This window comes from Amborella trichopoda, chromosome 4 (genome assembly GCF_054954075.1).
Source record: "Amborella trichopoda isolate Santa Cruz 75 chromosome 4, AtrichopodaSantaCruz75HAP2 v2.0, whole genome shotgun sequence".
NCBI classification, from domain to species: domain Eukaryota; kingdom Viridiplantae; phylum Streptophyta; class Magnoliopsida; order Amborellales; family Amborellaceae; genus Amborella; species Amborella trichopoda.
In genome coordinates this window covers 7,778,310-7,801,018 of record NC_142339.1, presented here as the reverse complement: position 1 = coordinate 7,801,018, position 22,709 = coordinate 7,778,310, and the positions used below count along the sequence as shown (strand labels likewise).

At 39.0% G+C, this 22,709-nt stretch overlaps 1 protein-coding gene across 1 annotated transcript; it reads left to right on the top strand.

Moving 5' to 3' along the window:
* Window positions 1-214: 214 nt before the first annotated feature.
* On the top strand, window positions 215-19,981 carry LOC18439564 (hydroxyproline-rich glycoprotein family protein). The gene is made up of 7 exons (XM_088864752.1): window positions 215-539; window positions 681-850; window positions 15,552-15,628; window positions 17,558-17,623; window positions 18,321-18,395; window positions 18,495-18,569; window positions 19,329-19,981. Exons 1-7 carry the CDS (start codon window positions 388-390, stop codon window positions 19,737-19,739), a joined length of 1,026 nt encoding a protein of 341 aa, XP_088720878.1. The 5' UTR covers window positions 215-387; the 3' UTR covers window positions 19,740-19,981.
* The last annotated feature ends 2,728 nt before the right edge of the window (window positions 19,982-22,709 follow it).

The following is a 22,709-nucleotide window of genomic DNA, read 5'->3' as shown; positions in this document are numbered from 1 at the left end:
TAGGATTTAAGGTTAGGCTTTATTTGGTTTTCATATACCCTACGCCTTATAGAAATTTCATCCCTTAAAATGGGTGTTGAAAATTGATTTGAGAGGGCACATTTCCATAGCCGAAAGTGCTTTCAAGACTAAGATTTAAGGTTAGGCATTATTTGGTTGTCATATACCCTAGGCATTATAGAAACTTCATCCCTTCTCAAAAGCGCCTCATTTTTCGCTGGTTCCTGATGAAGATCACGGGAGTGTAGACCTCGTCTCTGCCTGCCTTCTATCTCACAGCGATTAGGGCCCTAGAGAGGAGAAATATTCCAGTAGGAGGAGAGAGAGAGAGAGAGAGAGAGAGAGAGAGAGAGAGAGAGAGAGAGAGAGAGAGAGAGAGAGAGAGAGATGGATAGGGATTGGGGTTCGAAACCGGGGAGTGGAGGCGCGGCGTCCGCACAGAATGAGGCGATCGACAGGAGGGAGCGGTTGCGGAGGCTGGCCCTCGAAACCATTGACCTCGCCAAGGACCCCTACTTCATGCGCAACCACCTTGGAAGGTAAGGTTTTTTCTCTGCCTTCTTCTCTCTCTTAATATGCCAAAATCCCAACCACTCTCTCTCTCTAGTCTGTCAACATTGAGTAATCAACTCTCTCTCTCTCTGTATTTAGGGTTTATGTTTGTTTGTTGTGGTTGATAGCTATGAGTGTAAGCTTTGTTTGACACTGCACAACAATGAGGGCAACTACTTGGCACATACTCAGGGGAAGCGCCATCAGACCAACTTGGCAAAGAGAGCTGCACGTGAGGCCAAGGAGGCGCCTGCTCAGCCCCAGCCGAACAAGCGCAAAGTCGCCCTTCGAAAATCAGGTTTTTTTTTCCCATTGTTAATCTCTGATGAAGATCCGAATACCTGAAACCCCAATTTAACCGATCACTTAATATCACACACTCAATACCAAACACTCAATTCCAAGTATGTAAAATCGATGATTCAATAATAAGCTCAAGGATAATGTGCAACAATTTAGATAATAAATTAGAGACGGAAAACATAGTCGTGAGAGAAAATTAGAGAGACAAACTACAACACCAATTTAACGTGGTTCACCCTGTAGGGCTACGTCTACGGGCAAGTCGGCAAGTATTCCACTATCAAAAGAAAAATTTACAAGGGGATATAGTGTTACCTTAAAAGGAAAAAATTGATGAAAAAACATTACCAAAAATATCTTCCTTGTGATCATCCAAAAGAACACGATTTACCTTGCTTCACTTCGGATATCGCAAGAACATGAGCAATACATGCTCATACCATTTCTCTCAAAAATAGAACAAGAAAATTCTTCTTCACCCTATTCCCTTTCTCAACACAATCCAAGAAGCTCTGGCCCCTTTTAGAGAGAGAGAGAGAGAGAGAGAGAGAGAGAGAGAGAGAGAGAGAGAGAGACGAGTTCAAGAACAAGAAGAATCGTGTATCATAAAAAATCCCTTTGTTTTTTGTTTTTATTCAAGCCACCTAATTACAGTGACCAAAAAGCCCCCAAACAAATGATAAAAGACAAAAGCATTTATCATGTGATTTTTCTATCACCATTCAACAATCTCCATCTTGATAGTAAATTACTTATTTGCCTTGCCGATAATCCCCTTTTTACTTCTTCGTGAAGCCTAGAGAAGTTAGGCTCCATTCCAACTTCTCTATTGGAACCGTCTTTGTGAGCATATCCTCCACATTTTCCTTGGTTCAAACTTTCACCAAACGAACCAAACCATCTTCAACAACTTGTCGAACATAATGGTATTGAACTAGTATGTGCTTCGTCCTCTTGTGATAAACAAGATTCTTAGCAAACCGCTTCTTTGCTTGCTTCGGTTGCCGTCATGTATTCCGCCTCGGTGGTGGACAATGTCACTGTTGATTGAAGCTTAGACATCCAACTTATCGGCCAATTTTCAAACTTGAAAACATAGCCGGTAGTTGATCTTCCTCTATCAAGATCACCGGCATAATTTGCATCAACATAGCCTTGAATCTGCCTCGAGCCTTTGCTAAACGTCATGACATAATCACTCGTGCCTCTCAAATAACGAAGCACCCATTTTGCACCTTCCCAATGAGCTTTTTCGGGATTTGCCATAAAGCGACTCAAGACACCAACCGAATATGCTATGTCCGGTCTAGTACACACCATGGCAAACATTAGGCTTCTCACAACACTTGCATGTGGCACCTTAGCCATATTCTCTTTTTCATCCACAGTCTTCGGAATTTGCTTGAAATACAACTTAAAATGGGGAGCTAATGGAGTCTTCACCGGCCTTGCCTTGCTCATGCCAAACTTTTCAAGCATCTTTTCCACAAAACTCTTTTATAAAAGTGGCAAAGTCCCACTCCGTCGATCTCTTTGGATTTCAATTCTAAGTATTTGTTTTGTCGGCCCGAGATCTTTCATTTAAAAACTCTTGCTTAAAGATGCCTTGAGCTCATCAATCCTAATCTTATCCTTGCATGCTAAAAGTATATCATCAACATACAAGACTAAAATTAAATAAGAACCATCATAAAAAAACTTCATATAAACATAATGGTCATAATCACTCCTATGGTATCCAAGACCAATCATGAACATGTCAAAAGTCTTGTACCATTGTCTTGATGCTTGCTTGAGTCCATATATGGATTTCTTCAACTTGCATACTAACCTTTCTTTTCCCTTTGTAAGAAATTCTTCCGGTTGTTGTATGTACGCTTCTTCATCAAGTTCACCATGTAAAAATGCCGTTTTTACATCCATTTGTTCAAGTTCCAAATCATGCAATGCAACAAGCCCAAGCACCAACCTTATGGAGTCTAATTTGACAATCGGGACAAATATTTCAAGAAAGTCGACACCTTCCTTTTATGCAAACCCTTTTGCAACTAGCCTTGCCCTATTTCTTTCCAAACTTTCATCAATCTCTTTCTTCATTTTGAACACCCACTTGCAACCAACCGATTTTCTACCCTTTGACAACTCTACCAAATCCTAAGTCTTGTTCTTACGAAGAGCCAACATTTCATCTTTCATGACCTTCTTTCAAGATATGGAATCATCCCCTTCCATAGCTTCTTGGTAAGGGCTCGATTCTTCATTCATAACAACCAAAGCATATAGTACTTCAAGATCCACATAGTCCCTAAACTGCTCGGGTGGATGAATCACTTGGTTCACCAACTTGCTCTTCTTCATCAATGACTTCTTCATTGATACTTGTGGGTGCTTTTTCCGGCATATGACCTTCATTAGATGATGGGACATAAGGTTGAAAATAAATTTCTTGGGTGTCATTATGAGATTCTTTCCTTTCTTTAATCTCATTTTCTACACCTCTTGTCAACACGGATGACTCATCAAAATGCACATCTCGACTTGTAATTATCTTTCGAGCACTTGGATCCCATAACTGGTATCCTTTCACGCCTTTGCTATATCCAACAAAAGTGCATTTATTTGATTTTGGTTCAAGCTTATTTATTTGACAATTAGGAATTAAAACAGAAGCATCACAACCAAAAATCTTTAAATCGAAATAATCACAAGGAGTTTCGGACCATACCTCTTGTGATGTTTTCTCCCACAAAGCCGTCGAAGGTGATCGATTGATGAGATAACAAGCCGTCATCATGGCTTCGGTCCATAGCTCTTGTTTCAGTTCGGCATTGCTCAACATGCTTCTGGCTCGCTCCATCAATGTGCGATTCATCCTCCGCGACACCATTTTGTTGTGGAGTGTAAACGAAGGTGAAATGTCTCTTGATTCCTTCATCTTTACAAAATTTTATAAACTCATCGGAATTGTACTCCTTCCCAATGTTGGTGCGAAGTATTTTGATGTGGGGCCCCGTACTCTTTTCAACTTCGGCCTTAAAATGCTTAAAGGCCAAAAATGCATCACTCTTTGATTTAAGAGTGAACACTCATACTTTCCTTGAGAAGTTATCTATAAAAGAAATAAAATATAATGCACCACCATATGACATTATGGGTGAGGGCCCCCATAAATCCGAGTGAACATAATCAAGTATTCCCTTGCTTGTATGGCTTTCGGCTTTGAAAATTCGTCTATGTTGTTTCCCATAGACACAATGCTCACAAAATTCGGATTCCCTAAATTTTATAGTGGGAATTAGCTTCCTCTTCATCAAAATCTCCATACCTTTTTCACTCAAGTGGCCTAACTTCCTATGCCATAAGCGTAGTGGAAGATCATTACTTTCCACTGCCGAATTTGCCGCATCATCAACAATGAAGGTTTGCAAGAGCTTATACAAGTTCCCAACTCTAACACCCTTGATCACAACAAGAGTACCCTTAAATTCTTTGAGAACTCCCTTTTGCCCGGTGAATTTATAGCCATGGGAATCCAATAAAGAAATAGAAATTAAACTTTTCTTCAAGTCCGGTACATGTCGAACATGCTCAACTGTACGGATACTTCCATCATACATCCTTAATTGCACCGTGCCAACCCCAACAATTCTACTACTTGAATTATTTCCCATCAACACGGAACCACCATCCAATGGTACTAAACCATGACTTGTGTGGACACATATGATGTGTAGCACCACTATCCAAAATCCAATTTTGATGGAATTCAGGATTGCTACCCACGGCATAAACCTCTTCTTCATTAAAACTGGATGTAGATTCTTTCACTTGATTCATCTCATTTTTAGATTCATTGGTTTCCTTTGCTTTTTAGAACTTTTGTCCTTTACTTTTTGTACAATTTTACTTCATATGTCCCGCTTCACCACATCCCCAACAAACAAACTTGTTTTCTCGACCTTTAGACTTAGATCGACCTTTCTACTTACATCTAGAAAAATTTCGAGAGGAATTACGTCTCTCACTTGAACGACACCTTGGAAAGTGTACTTCCGATTCCGGTTCTCCAATAGATGCCTCTTTTCAAAGTTCATGGGCAAGCAAAGTACTAGTCACCGTACTTAAGTCAAGTGAATCTTCTTTATTGCAACTTAATGTTGTCACTAAATTATCATAAGATTCCGGTGAAGTACATAACAAACTTACCGTCGTGTCCTCATCTTTCATTTTTTCACCAACACTATCAAATTCACAAATACTGTTATTGAAAGTTTTCAAATGATCGGAAACTTTTGTCCCCTCTTTCATCCTAACAATTTTCTCTTTAATAGAGTACGATTCTTAAGAGATTTGTTTTGATAAACACTTTCCAATTTATCCCACAAGCCTTTTGCTGTCTTCTCTCCCACTATATTGAATAAAATCTTATTTGCTAAGCACAATCGAATTGTAGCCATAGCCTTAAGGTCCATTTCCTCCCAATCCTCATTACTCATAGACTCTGGTTTCTTTTCCTTTCCGAGTAATGTTTTGTATAACCCTTGTTCGACCAAAAGATCATGAACTTGAATTTTCCATATCTCAAAATCATTTTGTCCATCAAATTTCTCCACCGCAAACCAATTACTCGCCATTTTCCAAAATATATTGCACAAAACCTAATGCTCTGATACCACTTATTGAAGATTTGAATACCCGAAACCCCAATTTAAACGATCACCGAATATCACACACTCAATACCAAGTATGTAAAATCGATGATCCAATAATAAGCTCAAGGATAATGTGCAACAATTTAAGAAAATAAATTAGAGATGAAAAACATAGTCATGAGAGAAAATTAGAGAGACAAACCAGAACACCATTTTAACGTGGTTCACCCCGTAGGGCTAGGGCTACGTCTACGGGAAAGCCGGCAAGTATTCCACTATCAAAAGAGAAATTTACAAAAGGATACAGTGTTATCTTAAAAGGAGAAAATTGATGAAAAAACATCACCAAAAATACCTTCCTTGTGATCATCCAAAAGAATGCGATTCACCCCGCTTCACTTCGGATAACCCAAGAACATGAGCGATACGCGCTCATACCATTTCTCTCAAAAATAGCACAAGAAAATTCTTCTTCACGTCATTCCCTTTCTCAACACAATTCAAGAAGCTCTAGCCCCTTTTTAGAGAGAGAGAGGAGTTCAAGAACAAGAAGAATCGTGTATCATAAAAAATCCCTTTGTTTTTGGCTTTTATACAAGCCACCTAATTACAGTGACCAAAAAGCCCCCAAACAAATGATAAAAGACAAAAGCATCTATCATGTGATTTTTTTATCACCATTCAACAATCTCCTTCAGTTTATTTATTTTATATAATTAACTTAGTTGTTTTATCTTTTTTTGCTTTGATTGTTTTGGCATGTCTGTTACATGATTCTGTCATTTGGGTCACAAAGGCTATTTTTTGTTCTGAAACATATTGTGACCTCTGAATACCTTTTCTGAGTGAGTAACGATTTCTTTGAATTTCTTCTTTGACAAAATGATAATTAGATTATTGTAGTGAAATTTTAGAAATATCAAGTTTAGGGATAACAGAAATCCCATTCAAGTGTTTTAAGTTCTTCAGACTCGAGAATCGGGACTCATGAATCGACATGTAGATCGCCCGCTTGGGAATCATGATATGAAGCGAGCAGGATGTGTTCACATAGTGGCAACTTCTAATGTGATTTATTATATATTATTGTCAATTTCAATTTGTTGAGTTCAATTTTATATTATATCCGCTTTACATTTTCTGCAAATTAAATTCATAATTATGAACGTTGTGATTATTGAGCTGCTTATATGGAACATAACTTCAGGCCCCAAGCCTAGTGCAAATGACATTCTCTTACAATACAACTTGTTATAAGGACAAGACTTGATTCCATAAGTTGCAATTAATCAACTTCCAAAATGTTATAGTTGATATCGCTTAGCTTCCTAGGGATTTTGGCCATGAAATTGCTATTATGGTATGATTAAATCACTCGCTGATATCCAATAGTGCTCAGAAAATTTTCATTTTTTTTTTTTGAAGAGCTGGTATTGTTTGATAAGGTGACCTGCATTAGTTTTCCATTTGACGAGTCTGCACAAAAACTGAAATATTCATGCTTCACATTTACAGAATGCAAACGTAATTAGGATATTAGCGGGTAGATGAAGTTTCCCTCCCTTCATTCAGTCTACTCTTGGGCCATGAGAGCTTGATACATATAGTTCTTATGAATTGTGATACTTGTCTATCGTTTATCATCCTCCACGTCATTAGGTCCTTGAACACACGGGGAGTCTGGAAAACGTAACACTAAGATTTTCTTCTTAGGTAGTACAAATGTTGGTTATTGATGTACCAACTTGATATGCCCAGCAGAGATTTAAGGATCAAAAGATAGTGATTCCTAGCTTTGATAGAGCGGGCTCCTCTTTCTTAACAGTTTAGTCCTTCAATTCAAAGGTGTCCTCCGCAAAGCTTTTGGAAAGTAATTATGACAATCCATGGGTTGCTCTTCTTGGTCACAAGAATCAAAGATTGATTTACACAACATAAATCGTGAGCTGATAGACAACTAGAGTGCTTCTCTTATTGGAAAGAGAAGAGGGAGGAATATAGTGTGGTTTTTTTTGGTTTCTCAGAGTAGAGAGGGTGGGGAGAGGGCCACGATCTAAAGAAGGAGAGAGGGAGAACTTCATTTACACTGTGGGGTGTGTTTATCTGATGTGCATCTGTGTGTGTGTGTTAATCTCTTTGTATATAATGCCCATTTCGGAGTCCCTCTAATATTGGATTGCACCAACGCGTTTCCTTACTCTAGTGATACTAGATAGAGAATGTAACTTCTTTTTAATATCATCCATATTCAATTCAAACTTCTAGTTAGATTTGGATTTTGAATCAAACCTCTAATATTTCCTTCTTACATTTCGTCTCTTTGGGCCAACCTAGTTGGCCTTCTCTGATAAGTACCATAGAGAAGAACAGGAATGGGAATTTCTCGTTGTTTTGCTAGAAAGGAAGGCTACTGAAGCAACTGAATCCTGAAAGTCAAGAGAAAGGATTATGGAACTACAGATAAGTACAAGGCCCAATTAGTGGCAAAAGGCTATACCCTAGTTAAGGGTATAGGCTACAATGATACTTCATCCACAGTGGTGAGAATGATCTCAATTTGTCCTATCCTTAACATGTTGCCTATTCAGATTTTTTTTTTTTGATAAAGTTAACATTATATTGCTGTAAGGAGAGAGAGTACACAGAAGAGGGGGGGTGGATGGGACCGGAAGTACCCATGAGACAGGTACCTCGGTCAAAAAATTTGGTCCAGCGGCGTTATACAAAAATTGACCTTTGAACCTTCCTGATTACAAAATATATACTTATCTATAACAAAATATGGGGCTTATAGGAGTGCTTGATTACAAGATGAGTAGGTGTGACTAATTACACTCCTAGGCGCCCTCTGTGGTCTAGAGCAGAAAAGGAGATGGACCAGGCGGGGTCTTCAAGACGGGCCCTTGCTCCGTCTTTAGCGAGAAAATTGGCGAACTTGTTCGATGTCCGCCAAGTATGCCTCCAAGAGACATTCATATCCCTGCATATGAAATTAATTTCATCAAAAATAGTGGAGAGGTACCAAGGAGGTGTTGTAGTGCCTGCAGCCCAGGAAATAACATTTTTGGAGTCTCCTTCCACCACCAAGATTGGGCCCCATGAAGGGTTAAAATTTTTGAGACCCATAAGAAGAGCCATGGCTTCTGCATATTGGGAGTCTTTATGTCCCAAGTATTCTAAGTAGGTGAAAAGGATATTGCATTTATGATGACAGAAGACACCTCCAGCTCCAGCTGGGCCCGGGTTACCCAGCGAACAGCCGTCGAAGTTGAGCTTCATGGCACCTTTTGGAGGAGGCTGCCAATTGTGAGGTCTTTGGGTTATATGTGGCTGGAGGTAAAGAATATTCTCCCATTGGCTGAGAAAAGTATTTGCGGGTATCCTCGCAAAAGCCCTGTGATTAGAGGCCTAAAACATTACTAGGGTTGTAACCTTATGGAAAAGCATTGGGACTTCATTTTTGTGCCCTTGGAAGATCCTCTCGTTCCTTTCTAGCCAAATTACCCAGGTAATTGCAGCAATGGCAGACTTGCACAAAGTTCTATCGGCTTTCGGCCAATGGCATACGTAGTATGAAGAGATGGGAGCCTTGACCGAGGGTGGGGTGGCCCATTGAAAGTGGAACAACTGAAGCACCTTGCTCCACAGGTCATAGGCGAGACTACAGTGAATGAAAAGGTGAGATTCCTCCTCACTCATGCACATGGCACACCTATTGGGGAGTGGAATACCTCTTTTTTGGATCTGTTCAATTGTGAGAGCCCTTTGACAACAGGCAATCCAATTGAACGCCTGAACTTTTGGTGGAGCAATGGTGTGCCAGACCTTGGAGAGGATGGAGATAGGATTAAGAGGGAAGGTAGGAGGTTGCTTGAGTTTTTTATAAAAGGGGGCCACTGAAAATGTACCGGATGGAGTGAGAGTCCATACGAGAGCTTCCTTCCCAATCAGAGCTAAGAAAAAGGGGTGCAAAGCAGTCGAAAGAGAGATGAAGAGTCTAGTTTCCTCTTCAGTGAGATTCCTTCTGAAAGAGGGGTTCCAAACTCTTCGGCCCCCTGAGAGGACCATTTCTTCAGCTATGGTGGAATCTTTGTTAGAGGTTAGATGAAAAAGAGATGGGAAGAGGTCCCTAAGAGAAGTGTGGCCTATCCAGAGGTCAGACCATAATCGCACTTTTGTACCTTCTTTAGGATGGAGACGAATAGATTGTTTGAACAGAGAGAGAGAGGTGGCAAAGGACTTCCATGCTCCAGAGCCCCTACTCTTGGAAATCCTGTCGGGCACCCACATTTGTTTCGGAATCCTGTATTTATTACGAATAACCTGAGCTCAGAGGGATTTAGTCTGGGTGGCCAATCTCCACCACCATTTTCCTAATAGAGCCTGGTTGTGTTTTCTTAAGTCTCTAATTCCTAAACCTCCTTGAGATTTAGGTAATCGGACTCTATCCCATGAGATTAGGTAATGTTTGGTCTTTTCGGCCTATCCAGACCATAGGAAGTTTCTCATGAGTTGGTCCAGCTGATTGGCCATCGATGCTGGCAAATGGAAAATTGAAATTAAGTACTGGGGCATTTGCCAGTGTGGCTTTGATCAATGTAGAGCAGCCAACCAAGGAGAGAAATCTCCCTTTCCAACCTGCCAAGCGCATGTCCACTTGGTCCATGACTTGGGCCCATTGTCTCTTTTTGCGTTTCCCCAAGCCCAGTGGTATACCCAAGTAGGCAGTGGCCTCCACTTTGCATTCCAAGTTAGGAATAAGGGTCCTGATTTCGTCTATTTTCAGGCCTACCTCCATCATCTTTGATTTATCCATATTGACCTTGAAACCTGTGGCAATCTCAAAGCATTTGAGAAAGAGCCTTGGGTTTTGGGTTTCTTCAGGGGATGCATCTAGGAAGACAAAGGTGTCATTTGCCTATTGCAGATGTGACACCATTGGACCTTGTGGGCTGCATTGAAATGCCATGAGAAGTCCTTCCTGGTACAAACAAGAGATAGACCTGCTAAAAACCTTTGCTACAATTGCAAATCGAAAGGGGGACAGGGGATATCCTTGACGAAGTCCTCTTGAGGAAGGGAAAAACCCTTTTGGGCTCTGTTGATGAGTATCGAGAAATGAGGATGGGAAATGCAACCTTTCATCCACTGTCTCCATCAGTCACCAAATCCCATTCTGGCCAATGTCTCATCTAGCACTGACCAATCAACATGGTCATAGGCCTTTTCCCAATCGATTTTGAAGATGAGACCTGACTTTTTGGATAAGTGTTTGGATTATAGACAGTCATGTGCCACAACAGTCCCATCAAGGATTTGCCTATCTTTGATAAAGGCTGGCTGAGACGGCGAAATAATCAGTGGGAAGACTTGTTTAAGCCTTGATGCCCGGACCTTGGCCATAATCTTATAGGATGAGTTGAGCTGGCTAATCGGGCGAAAGTCCTTTAGTTCCTTTGCCCTTTCTACCTTAGGTACTAAAGCAATAAAGGTGCCGTTGATTGCTTTGTGTAGGACACCCCGTCGGTAGAATTCTTCAAAGAAACTAATGAAGTCAGGTAGAAAAGTTCCCAAAAAGGATTTGAAAGGGGCCATGGGAAAACCATCTGGCCTTGGAGCTTTTTCTTTCGCTAATTGGTCTATGGCACTGGAGATTTCCTCCACTGTGAAAGGTCATTCAAGCCATAATAACCAATAGTCTGGAAGGGTAGGAAATTCAGGGTGGTCATCCTTGGTCTGTAGCCCCGAGGGCCAGTATAAAGTGACTTGAAGTATCCAAGGATGGCGGATTCGATCTCATCCGGCTGGACCAAATAGCGATTGTCCACCTTGATAGTGGATATAGAATTTTCTCTTCTTCAACAGTTCGCTATTCGGTGGAAGAAAGTAGTATTCTGGTTCCTTGCTTTTAACCATTTGACTCTGGATCTCTGGAGCCAATAGAGTTCTTCTTTCTTAAGGGTGGAAAGGTACTCCAGCTTGGTGTGGGTTCTAAGGTTAACTTTTGAGTCTGTGAGAGGTCTAGACTCTTCTAAACAGTCATGGTCTTGGATGGATTTAAGCAGAGAGCATTTAGTTTGGGAGTAGTTTCCCTGTAAAGACTTACTCCGGGTTTTGAGGGACTGTATAAGGAGTTGGATTTTAGTTTGCTGCCTAAAACCAGCTCTACCCGTAACTTGGGTAGAAAAAGAACTCCACTAGCTAGGAATCAGGGTTTGGAGAGATAGTTCTTCTAACCATGTCAGTTCAAAATCTAAAAGGTTTTGGTCCTCTCTTGACAGGTTGAGTGTTTAGGTTAATGGGGCAGTGGTCCGAGGTTGGTTTAAGCAAATTTAAGGCATGGGAGCCCGGAAAAAGTTCCTCCCAGTCCAAGGAGAGGAGGAAGCGATCCAGCTTAGAGAGGGAAGGTTGGGAAGCATGGTTCGACCAGGTAAAACAATTACCTTGGAGAGGAATATCAAGAATTTCTTGGCGAGAAATAAAATCAGAAAAGTCCATCATTCCCTGAGATATAGTGGGGTTAAGATTTCTCTCATGGGACCATCTAGTGATATTGAAATCACCACCCAAGCACCAAGCAGAGTGAGGTAAAGAGGCGACAAAGTCTAATTCAACCCAGAAATGAGGCCTATTTAGATTTTTTACTTCTCCAATAGGACATAAGAAATTTTAAATAATATTTGGGGTGTTAGCAAGTCGAGATTAGCTTTGGCATGTTCAAGCTCGATCTGTATTTATAGAGCTCAATCTTGAGCATGGCTAAGCTTGAGCGACTGACCCTGAACTTGGGTTGATTCAGGTAAGGGAAGCTTAAGCTTGGTGGACCCTCAAATCGGTTCAGATTGAATCTAGGTTGTTGGGCTCATATGTAGCTGTGAGCCAGTGGGCCTACGGCAGCTTTGTGGTAGGATTAGAGGAAAAACAAACACAAGCAGGATAAAAAGATAAAGATAAATCCATTGCAAACAATCACAGAAGTACAAACTACCATGTCCAGCAGCAAAAACAAAGGACTATAAGAACCATATAGAAATATCATCAATGAGCAAATTTTCAAAGACAATAAGAATGCAACAACACATGACCTGGAAAAGAAGAGAACGGTGGTTAGTATCTGAGTCAAATTACTTTGTCACACGATACCTAGGTCTTCCAATCTTGATTGCAACCATATGAAATAAATCAATGATGTAAATAATATCCAAACAAAATAACAATAGTAATACAAAGGCTCCAGTGTCAGCAAATAATATTTGTAGGACTTCTAAAGCTTCTATTACAAGATACAAGTAACTTGGTTTCTTCTAATAATCTTTAGAGAGTGTGACCTTAAGCAGTGCCTTGGATTGTGGCCCTAATCGCTTCAAGGTTGGACCAGAGCATGAGATTCAAGAACCTTAGGCCATGTGTCAGTGCAACACTTAGGCTCCTAGAAGATGACCAGTGCCTTAGAGGAATCAATCCACGAATAAAGTGGGTAAGACCACTTCAGTGAATGTAGAACACTGTAGATTGACTACGAGCCTTCAGCATTGTTCAAGACAATATAAAGTGAAGAGGACAACTCTATATCACATCTTGTTGTTTTAGCCCTTTCAATTCTATTGTTTTCTGTTGGTTCTCTATGTAATTCTTGGTTTAAGGGTAGAACAGATGAGATGTGTGCCTATGTACTTTAAGAGTCTTACAGTTCTAGTGAAATCATAAAAAATATTTCCGGCCATCTTTTAGGAGCCTAATTGTTACATTGACACGTGGCGTCAGGTTCTTGAATGTCATGCTCTGGTGCAACCTTGAAGCGACTAGGGCCACAATCCAAGACACTGCTTAAGGTTATACCCTATAGGATTATTAGAAAAAACCAAGTTACTAGTATTCTGTAATAGAAGCTTTAGAAGTCCTGCAGATATTAGCTACTGACACTGAAGCCTTTGTATTACTATTGTTATTTTGTTTGGATATTATTTACGTCATTGGTTTGTTTCATATGGTTGCAGTCAAGATTGGAAGACTTGGGTATCATGTGACAAGGCAATTTGACTCGCATACTAAGCAACGTTCTCTTCTTTTCCAGGTCATGTGTTGTTGCACTCTTATTGTCTTTGAAAATTCGCTCATTGATGATATTTATATATGGTTCTTATAGTCTTTTGTTTTTGCCGCTGGACGTGGTAGTTTTGTATTGCTGTGATTGTTTGCAATGGATTTCTCTTTATCTTTTTATCCTGCTTGTGTGTTGTTTTCCTCTGATCCTACGTTGTGTAGATTTAGTTATTTGTCATTTTTAAAGAATTTTTTTTCAGTTCCTACATTATGTAGATTTAGTTATTTAAGTACTCCATTAAGCTTGTTGGTGGTAATATGTCAATTGAGATTCTCCTCTTGATTCACCTGAAACCTGAATTCGCATTTCAGGAGACTAAGGCCTACTGATAGACTTAATAAGGGCATTGCAAAAGATAATGATTCAAATTGAAAATCTGTTCTGAAGGGGAATAAGTGCGGCAAATGGGCCAAACATTACTTATCATTTTGAAGATAAAATACACTAAAATTCTCTCAAATATAAAATAAAATAAGAAAATGCACCAAATAACTACCTGAAAAATTATTGAAAATATTCCATGATGAATGGGTAAATCTCTATAATCTCCCATGTGGGGGGAGTTAGAATCACATATGAATGAATGGTAGGAGATGGAAGTTAAACCTGTTTATGTTTTGCTTGTGATCAAATTTTACTTGTAAACCCTCCTTTGATTCAATGAAGAACAGTTAATTATCCAAGAAAAGGGGTAAGCCTGTTTGTGGGTCATTCAACAGGGTGGACCTTCGCTTGAGATTAGAAAAGAAATTCCCAAATTAGACTTATGCTAGTGATTTAGAAAGATCCAGATTTTTTTTCCAATTGTATCAAGATTTGGCTGTCAAGCATAATGGTGTTATATACAAGTTCAATTTTCTCAGCCAGACACTCTTCTATCTAGCTTCATATATTTGTGAATTGGAAAACCTCAAAAATGATCCTGAACTTCATGAATTTTCACTTATTCTCAAAACTTCCACCCTGACACAAATTATAGGTATGTTTGGCTGATCTTTTTTCCTTTAGCTGATTTTTGGTTTATTGATCTTGCCATACTTCTCTCTAGAATGAGAGTCCTAGGTCAAGGATCATCCCAATCTGATACCATGTAGAGAAAGTACAGAAAAAAAAATTCCCATGTGGAAACTATTAGGTTTCAAAGGAGAAGAAAAGTTGGCTGGACATATTTTTTATGATTTCATTGGAACTGTAAGACTCTTAAAGTACATAGGCATACCTCTCATCTGTTCTGCCCTTAAACCAAGAATTACATAGAGAACCAACATAATACAGTGGAATTGAAAGGGCTAGAACAACAAGATGTGATATTGTCTTGAACAGAGCTGAACGCTCATGGTCAATCCACAGTGTTCTTCATTCACTGAAGTGGTCTTACCCACTTTATTCGTGGATACCAGTCTCAAGGCCAGCATGTGAATCACAATGGGCTGGTATTTTGATTGATGCCACTTACTAGAACTGGATGCACCAATAGAGCTCTTGTTGATTAGAATATGCAAGAGCATGATGCTGTTCCTCACTAACCTGGCGATGGAAGTGTTCTCTCTCACACTGCATATGCCCCATCCATGCATTTAAAAGTTCAGATTTGAGCCTTTACCCTAGCTCTTAAGTATGTTCATACAAACTCCCTTCGTGATGTGTACCTCAAAGGCACTGGTCATCTTCTAGGAGCCTAATTGTTGCACTGGCACATGGCCTCATGCTCTTGAATGTCATGCTTTGGTCCAACCTTGAAGCGATTAGGGCTACAATCCAAGACAATGCTTAAGGTCATACTCTCTAAGATTATTAGAAGAAACCAAGTTACTTGTATCATGTAATAGAAGCTTTAGAAATCCTCCAGATATTATCTGCTGACATTGGAGCCTTTGTATTACTATTGTTATTTTGTTTGGATATTATTTACATCATTGATTTGTTTCATATGGTTGCAGTTAAGATTGGAAGACCTGGGTATCGTGTGACAAAGCAATTTGACTCGGATACCAAGCAACGTTCTCTTCTTTTCCAGGTCATGTGTTGTTTCATTCTTATTGTCTTTGAAAATTTGCTCATTGATGATATTTCTATATGGTTCTTATAGTCCTTTGTTTTTGCTGCTGGACGTGGTAGTTTTGTATTGCTGTGATTGTTCGCAATGGATTCTCTTTATCTTTTTATCCTGCTTGTGTTTTTTTCCATATGATCCTACATTGTGTAGATTTAGTTATTTGTCATTTTTAAAGAATTTTTGTCAGTTCCTACATTATGTAGATTTAGTTATTTATCAAGGACAAATAATTTAAGATGAATAAGGATATTCTGTGCAGGTTTTCGGCCATAAGACACAAGCTTGTGGCAGAATTGGGATATTATGGAGATTATCCCTTGGATATAAGAGAAAAACCAACCAAATCATGTGGTTACCATCATTCGGACAATGGTCATACTGTGACTGGATTGTTTATTACTTGTAATCTGTTAGATTATTTCAGGGCTTAAGGGATCATGTTAAGTATAGAAATGCTTATATTGTTCGTGTTGTCAGAATGAATGTAGAAATTTATTCTTGGTGTTCTCATTGTATGTTAAGGAACCGTTCTCCACAATATCCTGAATGACTGAAACTAACATCAGCTTTGATCTTCCCGCTCAGAATCTACTTGTCATATCCTTCATACATTTTATGACATACCTTCAAAAATTTTCCAACTGATGAAGGTCATGGATTTGAAATTTTAAACTGATGAAGAATATCCACATATGCATGGATATTAAATGAATAGAACAAGAGAATAGGTAATTCACTCAAAGAGAGAGAGAGAGAGAGAGTAGGCTTACACAGGTAGAATATTGTGTGTACACAATAAAATATGTTGTACTTGCAAGGTGTTCATTATGAAGTATCCGTCCACATTGAGGACTTGCATTTAATCTTCAGAAAATGAAAATTAAAGTTGAGTTGAGCTATCAGGAAGTAGTGACTGAATCTGCTGATGGTTGCCTCTTGTTATTTGTATTTAACACAATATTGTTATAGTTATGTAAGGCTACTCCTACATATGGAGTATTTCTTTAATGTACTCAACATTTTTGAACATTTAGTACCTTTACTCGACAATGTAGTAACTTTTCGTATAAGGGTGAGGCCTTAAACAGTCAAATTAAGGCTCACCTAAAAAATTCACTAGAAGACGTTTCAATATTGAAAACCCTCAATTCAATCATCTCGACCTCAAGATGAATGGACAAAAAGAAATAGATTTTAAGTTTTAGAAATAATGCATCTTGTAATCTATTATCTGGACCATCAATTTGCAATATTTTCAAGTGTTCATAGATCTGCTCGATTTGCACTATTTTTGCATTTTTAAATTTTATAATTAAAGATGAAAACAAATTTCAAGCCATCACAAAGACTTCTGATATGGAAACAACATATTTACACAACTATTTGAAGGTGCACGTTATTTTGATTGTTAGGGCCTCAACTTTATGGAAACCACACCCTTTAGGTAATTAATTAATAGTAAAGTAGAAATTCTTGATAGAAAGAAAAACATTTATTAACTATAGTGGAGAATGACATCATCGACATAGACGTAAAATCACCCACATGCATATTTAATTATATTCTACCCCTCTTAATGAAAAAAAATACCTTTGATCGAAAAAGAATTTATTACAAATCAAGGGTAATAAATGTCCAAAAATATTGAGTACATTAAGGCCATACTCCATGTGTAGGAGTACCCAAACATAACATACATGCTCATGGGGAGTGTCGCTTGTTTTGTCTAGTTGCAGTCACTAAGAAACTTATATGATTCAATGTTTGATCTTGTATTGTTCAGCTTCCTCGTATATATTTATTGGGGAAGATTTATTATGCTATTCTATATATATTATGGGTTAATTCGGTTTCTTTCCTTTCTAATGCTGGCTTTTTGATTTGTTGCAGATTGAGTACCCTGAAATTGAAGACAATACTAAGCCTAGACACCGGTTTATGTCATCATTTGAGCAGGTTAATGTGGATTATTTTCTAAAAAAATGAACTCCATGTTAACCCATAATATACTTGCAATGCATCGATATTCCCTTTTAGCCTTTCCACAATTTTTATAGTGGCTTTGGATTGGCTTGCATCATTCTTGCCCTAATCCCTGTCTAATTTTGCTTGATTTTCTTGTATGAGGAAGCCTCCCATTAAGAACCCAGTTTAAGTTGTGATCTAGCTGCAAGACACAAGCCAAGTGTTAACAAATTACATAACAAGAAATACATGACATGATATATTATGTTTTGTCGAAAGATTATATGCTCCCGGAAGATATTGTACATTTTCGCCCTTGGGGTGAGGCTCTATCTAGGCGTATTTTTAGGAGCCCAAACTTTGGGGATATAACCTCTTCAACCTAGAGACCAACCATAGGAAAAGAAAATGTACCCATTCTATATGTTCCTGAAAAAAAAAAAAAAAATCTTGAACAGTGTTAAAATTTTGGATGGTCAGGTCTAAGTTAGAAACTCAAAATCCTTTGTTTGCTTGTGAAAATACTCATCTGGTGATTCTTAAGTGGCCCCCAATTTTCATGTCAAAAAATGCCCTCCTAATTAGCTCTTTTACCTCACGGAGAAAATGTACAGTGTGATTCCTCAATACTAACTACTCAGTAGTATGCAATACATGCTGTTATACGTTTGTCTATTTTGTGGCACAGAGGGTCCAGGGCTGGGATAAAAGGTACCAGTATCTTCTATTCGCTGCCGAGCCATATGAGATCATTGCTTTCAAGGTATGCCATTATCAATTCAGGTCACAAAAAGCTTACTGACCATGGTCCTTATACCTAACATGCCTCATGTCAAACTTATCTTTACCTCCCTCTGGCCAGGTTCCAAGCACTGAGATAGATAAATCCACACCAAAATTCTTTTCGCACTGGGACCCCGACACAAAAATGTTCACGGTTTGTTTGACTATTTTCTCTTCTTGGGGAGTGTACTAAATTTATGATGACTATGGAAAATCCATCTTTCTTACAATCTTCACAAACCATTGAAATGATGCACATGAACAGCACGTGGGACCTGCCAAAGTCCGAAGGAGGACAGGACTGTCATGGCTCCATCACTGTCTATGATTTCAATGGACTGTGATATGGCCCCAATGATTCTAGATTTCCCACGATCATTTGGATTAGAACAATTGTTTCATGCGGGCTCGACTGCATTTGTACAATATGCAGTCCAGAGGTATAAAGCATCCATCTTAAAGACGGATGCAAATAGGTGGTCCATCTAAAAACAATTGTAACCAACGGTCCAAATATTTTCTTAATGTAATTGTTATTTCAAGTTTTCAAAATTTATTTATTTATTCATATTCATGATCTCCATGTTAAAGATTATATATTCTCTAAAAATTAGGAGCAAATTATATTTAAAAATATATTTATTGCCAAGCCCGCATTTGTACATGTGCGAGCTTGGCCGCATGCTAATCGCACGTCCTTTGGATTATGGCATACTTTTCTGTCTTATTTACTCTTCTTAATGCTATAAACTGGAAATGCAGACTTTTAGTTCATGATTATATGTACAAGCTCTCTCTCTCTCTTTCTCTCTCTCTCTCTCTCTCTCTCTCTTTTTCTCTCTCTCTCTCTCTTTTTCTTTCTCTTTCTCTCTTCCTCTTAAATTTATAGTGCACTCTGAAATCTGTCATGTAGTTGCAACTCTACTTCAAAACCAAACCACCCGAAGCCAACAAGCCACCTGGTGTGCCTCCTCCTGTCACTACCAATGGTGCTCCTCCTAGTGCCCCCCCACCTCCAAGGACGCTGCCACCACCACCACAGGCACCACCACCCCCACCACCACCGATGAACCCTCCTCGGGCCCCTCCTCCCCCATTGGGTGGGGGCCCTCAAGTGATGACAAATGGGCCCCGCCCCATGCCACCTGGCAGCGGCCCACCTGTCCCTCCGCCGCCTCCTATTGGGGGTAATACTATGGCAAACTTCACTCTTGGTAGTCAGATGTCTCAGCCTCCGCCTCTACAACAAGGGTTTCTAGGGCAAGGGGTTCGATTGGGTGCCCCTCCAAGTATTATGCCGAGGCCTGCACCTCCATCACAGTGACTAACTCCTTCCCTTTTGGGTTGTATAGACCCGTATGCTTGGCTTCCTGTGCTGTTTGTACATGTGACTGCTTTTTATTTGGTAGAGTTGGGGCTTGCTACGGCACATGAAACACCCTGCTTTTTATTTTAACTGGTTCAGCTTGGATCCTAGTGCAACCATTTGTTCTTTGGGATGTGATATATTGCCGCAATGGCGTGAATGCTTAGCTCTATTAGTTGTGGCGTGTGTTTTATGGTTCATTGTTTTGGGTAGTAAGGTTCTGCATCTTCACAGCACATTTACACGTGTTGAGCACTTTAAGCGGAAGAACTTATTTTTTGACAAGAATTAAGGGAAAAAGCTTTCAATTTCAGCCTCATGAAACATTGCCTGAATTATAAATACCCATTCTTGATTCATTTGCTTGAATTATTTTTTCACATTTGCTTGAATCTTTTTTTCACATTTCGGTGAGATCTATTTCAGGTAGGACTCTTTATGAGCCTCTGAGTTCCGTAACTGTAAAATTTGCCAAGATTTATAGCAGTGAATAACCTCCTATTTTTTGATTATTGGATTCCCAGATCAGATTGCTTTGAGAATGGATGGTTTATGTTTAGAAATGAGTTTCCTTGCATCAGCTAATTTATTATTTGGGCATCAGTGCTATGCCCATTGTGCCCTTCATTAGAAGATTACGCTGACCCAACAAGAAGAGTCAAATTGGCTCCTTGGTTTAGTGGATTTTACTAAAATGTGGGTGGCCAAACTGGCCTTTTTTTTGACAAAGCCCTATATTCGATCGTGATTATTATCATCTGTAAATTTTCTGAAGTTCTATCTTGAAATTCTGTACGTTATCCACACAAAGACTAGGCAACCCTACTTGATCCGAATTTTCGCCAAATTGGGGACATTTTTGTTTTTTTGGGTAATTAAGTGGGGAAGAAATTTGTTTTTTTGGGTAATTAAGTGGGGAAGACATCTTGAAACTCCGTACGGTATCCACACAAAGACTAGGCAACCCTCTACTTGATCCGAATTTTTGATAAATTGGAGACATTTTTGTTTTTTTGGGTAATTAAGTGGGGAAGATATGCCTCTTCCCATTTTTTTCAAATAGTTTAGGAGTTAGTTTTTTTTACATTATTAGTGGGATGGTATCAGTGGGAATGAAAACCATAATGTGGTGGCTAGGTTGTGGGGGTGTTACCATCATGACCCTAGCCACATTATAGTGTATTATTTGGTTGTGTATTGCTACGTAGAATGCAATATGGAGTAGCCTACTAAAAGAGTGGCTGCCCGATCAATTTTGGAGGTCAATGAGGCGGTGTTTTATCAATTCTGTTTTGATTAATGTAGAGCTTAACTAACACTTTTGTATGAAGTCCTAAAGTAACTTCTTAGAAAGAAGTTAAGAAAGAAAGAAAAAAAGGAAAAAAATATCCATACCCAGATTTTGGAATCTATTTATTAAGAGGTTCAAAGTTTCAAAACTTTTTTTATACCATAAAGTTTCAAACTCAAATAACCCTATTTGATCACATATTATTGACTTAAACAAATAATAAAATGGCACCTTTCTCTCAAGATTGAGCATAATGCGTCTCTCCTCTCTCTCTCAATAACCCATAGAGAAATTTTCTCTTTTATTAATCTCCTTCGAAATGAAACATTCAAACTTCACTTTTTCATTTTAAATTATTATTTTTGTAAAACAAATGTGCTCCCTCAGCTTGTTGCATACGCTTCTTCCACTGCAAATGCATAACCCGCAATAAAAAGAACAAAAAGAAGAATAAAAAAAGTGGGTCTCGACTCTCAAAATCTCTTCTTTCTACCTAAATGTCCTCTCTCTCTCTCTCTCTCTAGACTTTTCTATACCCCATCATTTTCGCTTAGCAAATTTCCCCGTTGATCGGAAAACCAAGACAACTGAAAATCTTGTGATGGTAAACCAAAACACAAGGAATTTCAGTCAAAATCCCGGCATACTGTTCACTAAAAAATTCATAAAAAATTGTTGCTCTGATATTGATTTCAAAGTCAAAATATGAACAAATTTAGGTTAAATCCCTTCAGGGGAGCACCAATAAAAGGCCATGATTTCTCCAGTTTTGAGGAATCTTAATAGCACTGTGAGTTTTTCTTCTCTGGTTTTTGTTTCGAAGAAGAGAGCATTTTTGGGTGAGAGAATTTGGGGGAAGAGGGAATTTGTGAGGTGCAGAATGACAGTGAGTTCTAGGCTGTGGATTGAGGACGCTTGCTTGAAGATCAATGGCTATGATGCTCTGACGGGTGTGCCGGATATTATGGTGTTAACGCTGGCTTCATATTCGTCGGTGTTTTTGGGGCGGTGTCGAAGGAGAAGAGGAGTCGCCATGTCTTCAAGCTCGGGGTTTTACAGTGAGCTCTCTCCCTCTCTCTCTCCACCGACTAATTCTTTACTATTTCTCTTTCTCTCTCTCAAATCTTTGTTCTGAATCGAATGTAATGAATTAAAGTTTCGAATTTATGTTTCCATGTTTGAAATGTAACAAGAGAAAGGAGAGAGATATAGACATTGTAGAGAGATGGGGCTTTTGAGAGACCATAGGGCCCGAGAGCTCTATGGGTTTTTGAGAGAGAAAGAGGGGACAGAGAGAGAAACACAATAGAGATCTGAGGCTTTTGAGAGGGACCATGAGGCTTTTGAGAGGGGACCACAAGGCTTGAGAGCTCTATGGGTTTTTGAGAGAGAGAGAGGTGTCATATTATTAGTTGTTTGGGTCAATAATATGTGATCAAATAGGGCTATTTGAGTTAAAGGGGTTGGATGATACAAAAGTTTCAAACCTTATGGTGTAAGAAAGGTTTTCAAACCTTAAGTCGTTTGAAAAATAGATTCCAAAATCTGGGGGTACGAATAAATTTTCTCAAAAGAAAACACATTAAAAAGTAAAATTGCTTAGTAGAAAAACAAGACGGCATGAAGGCATCAATAAG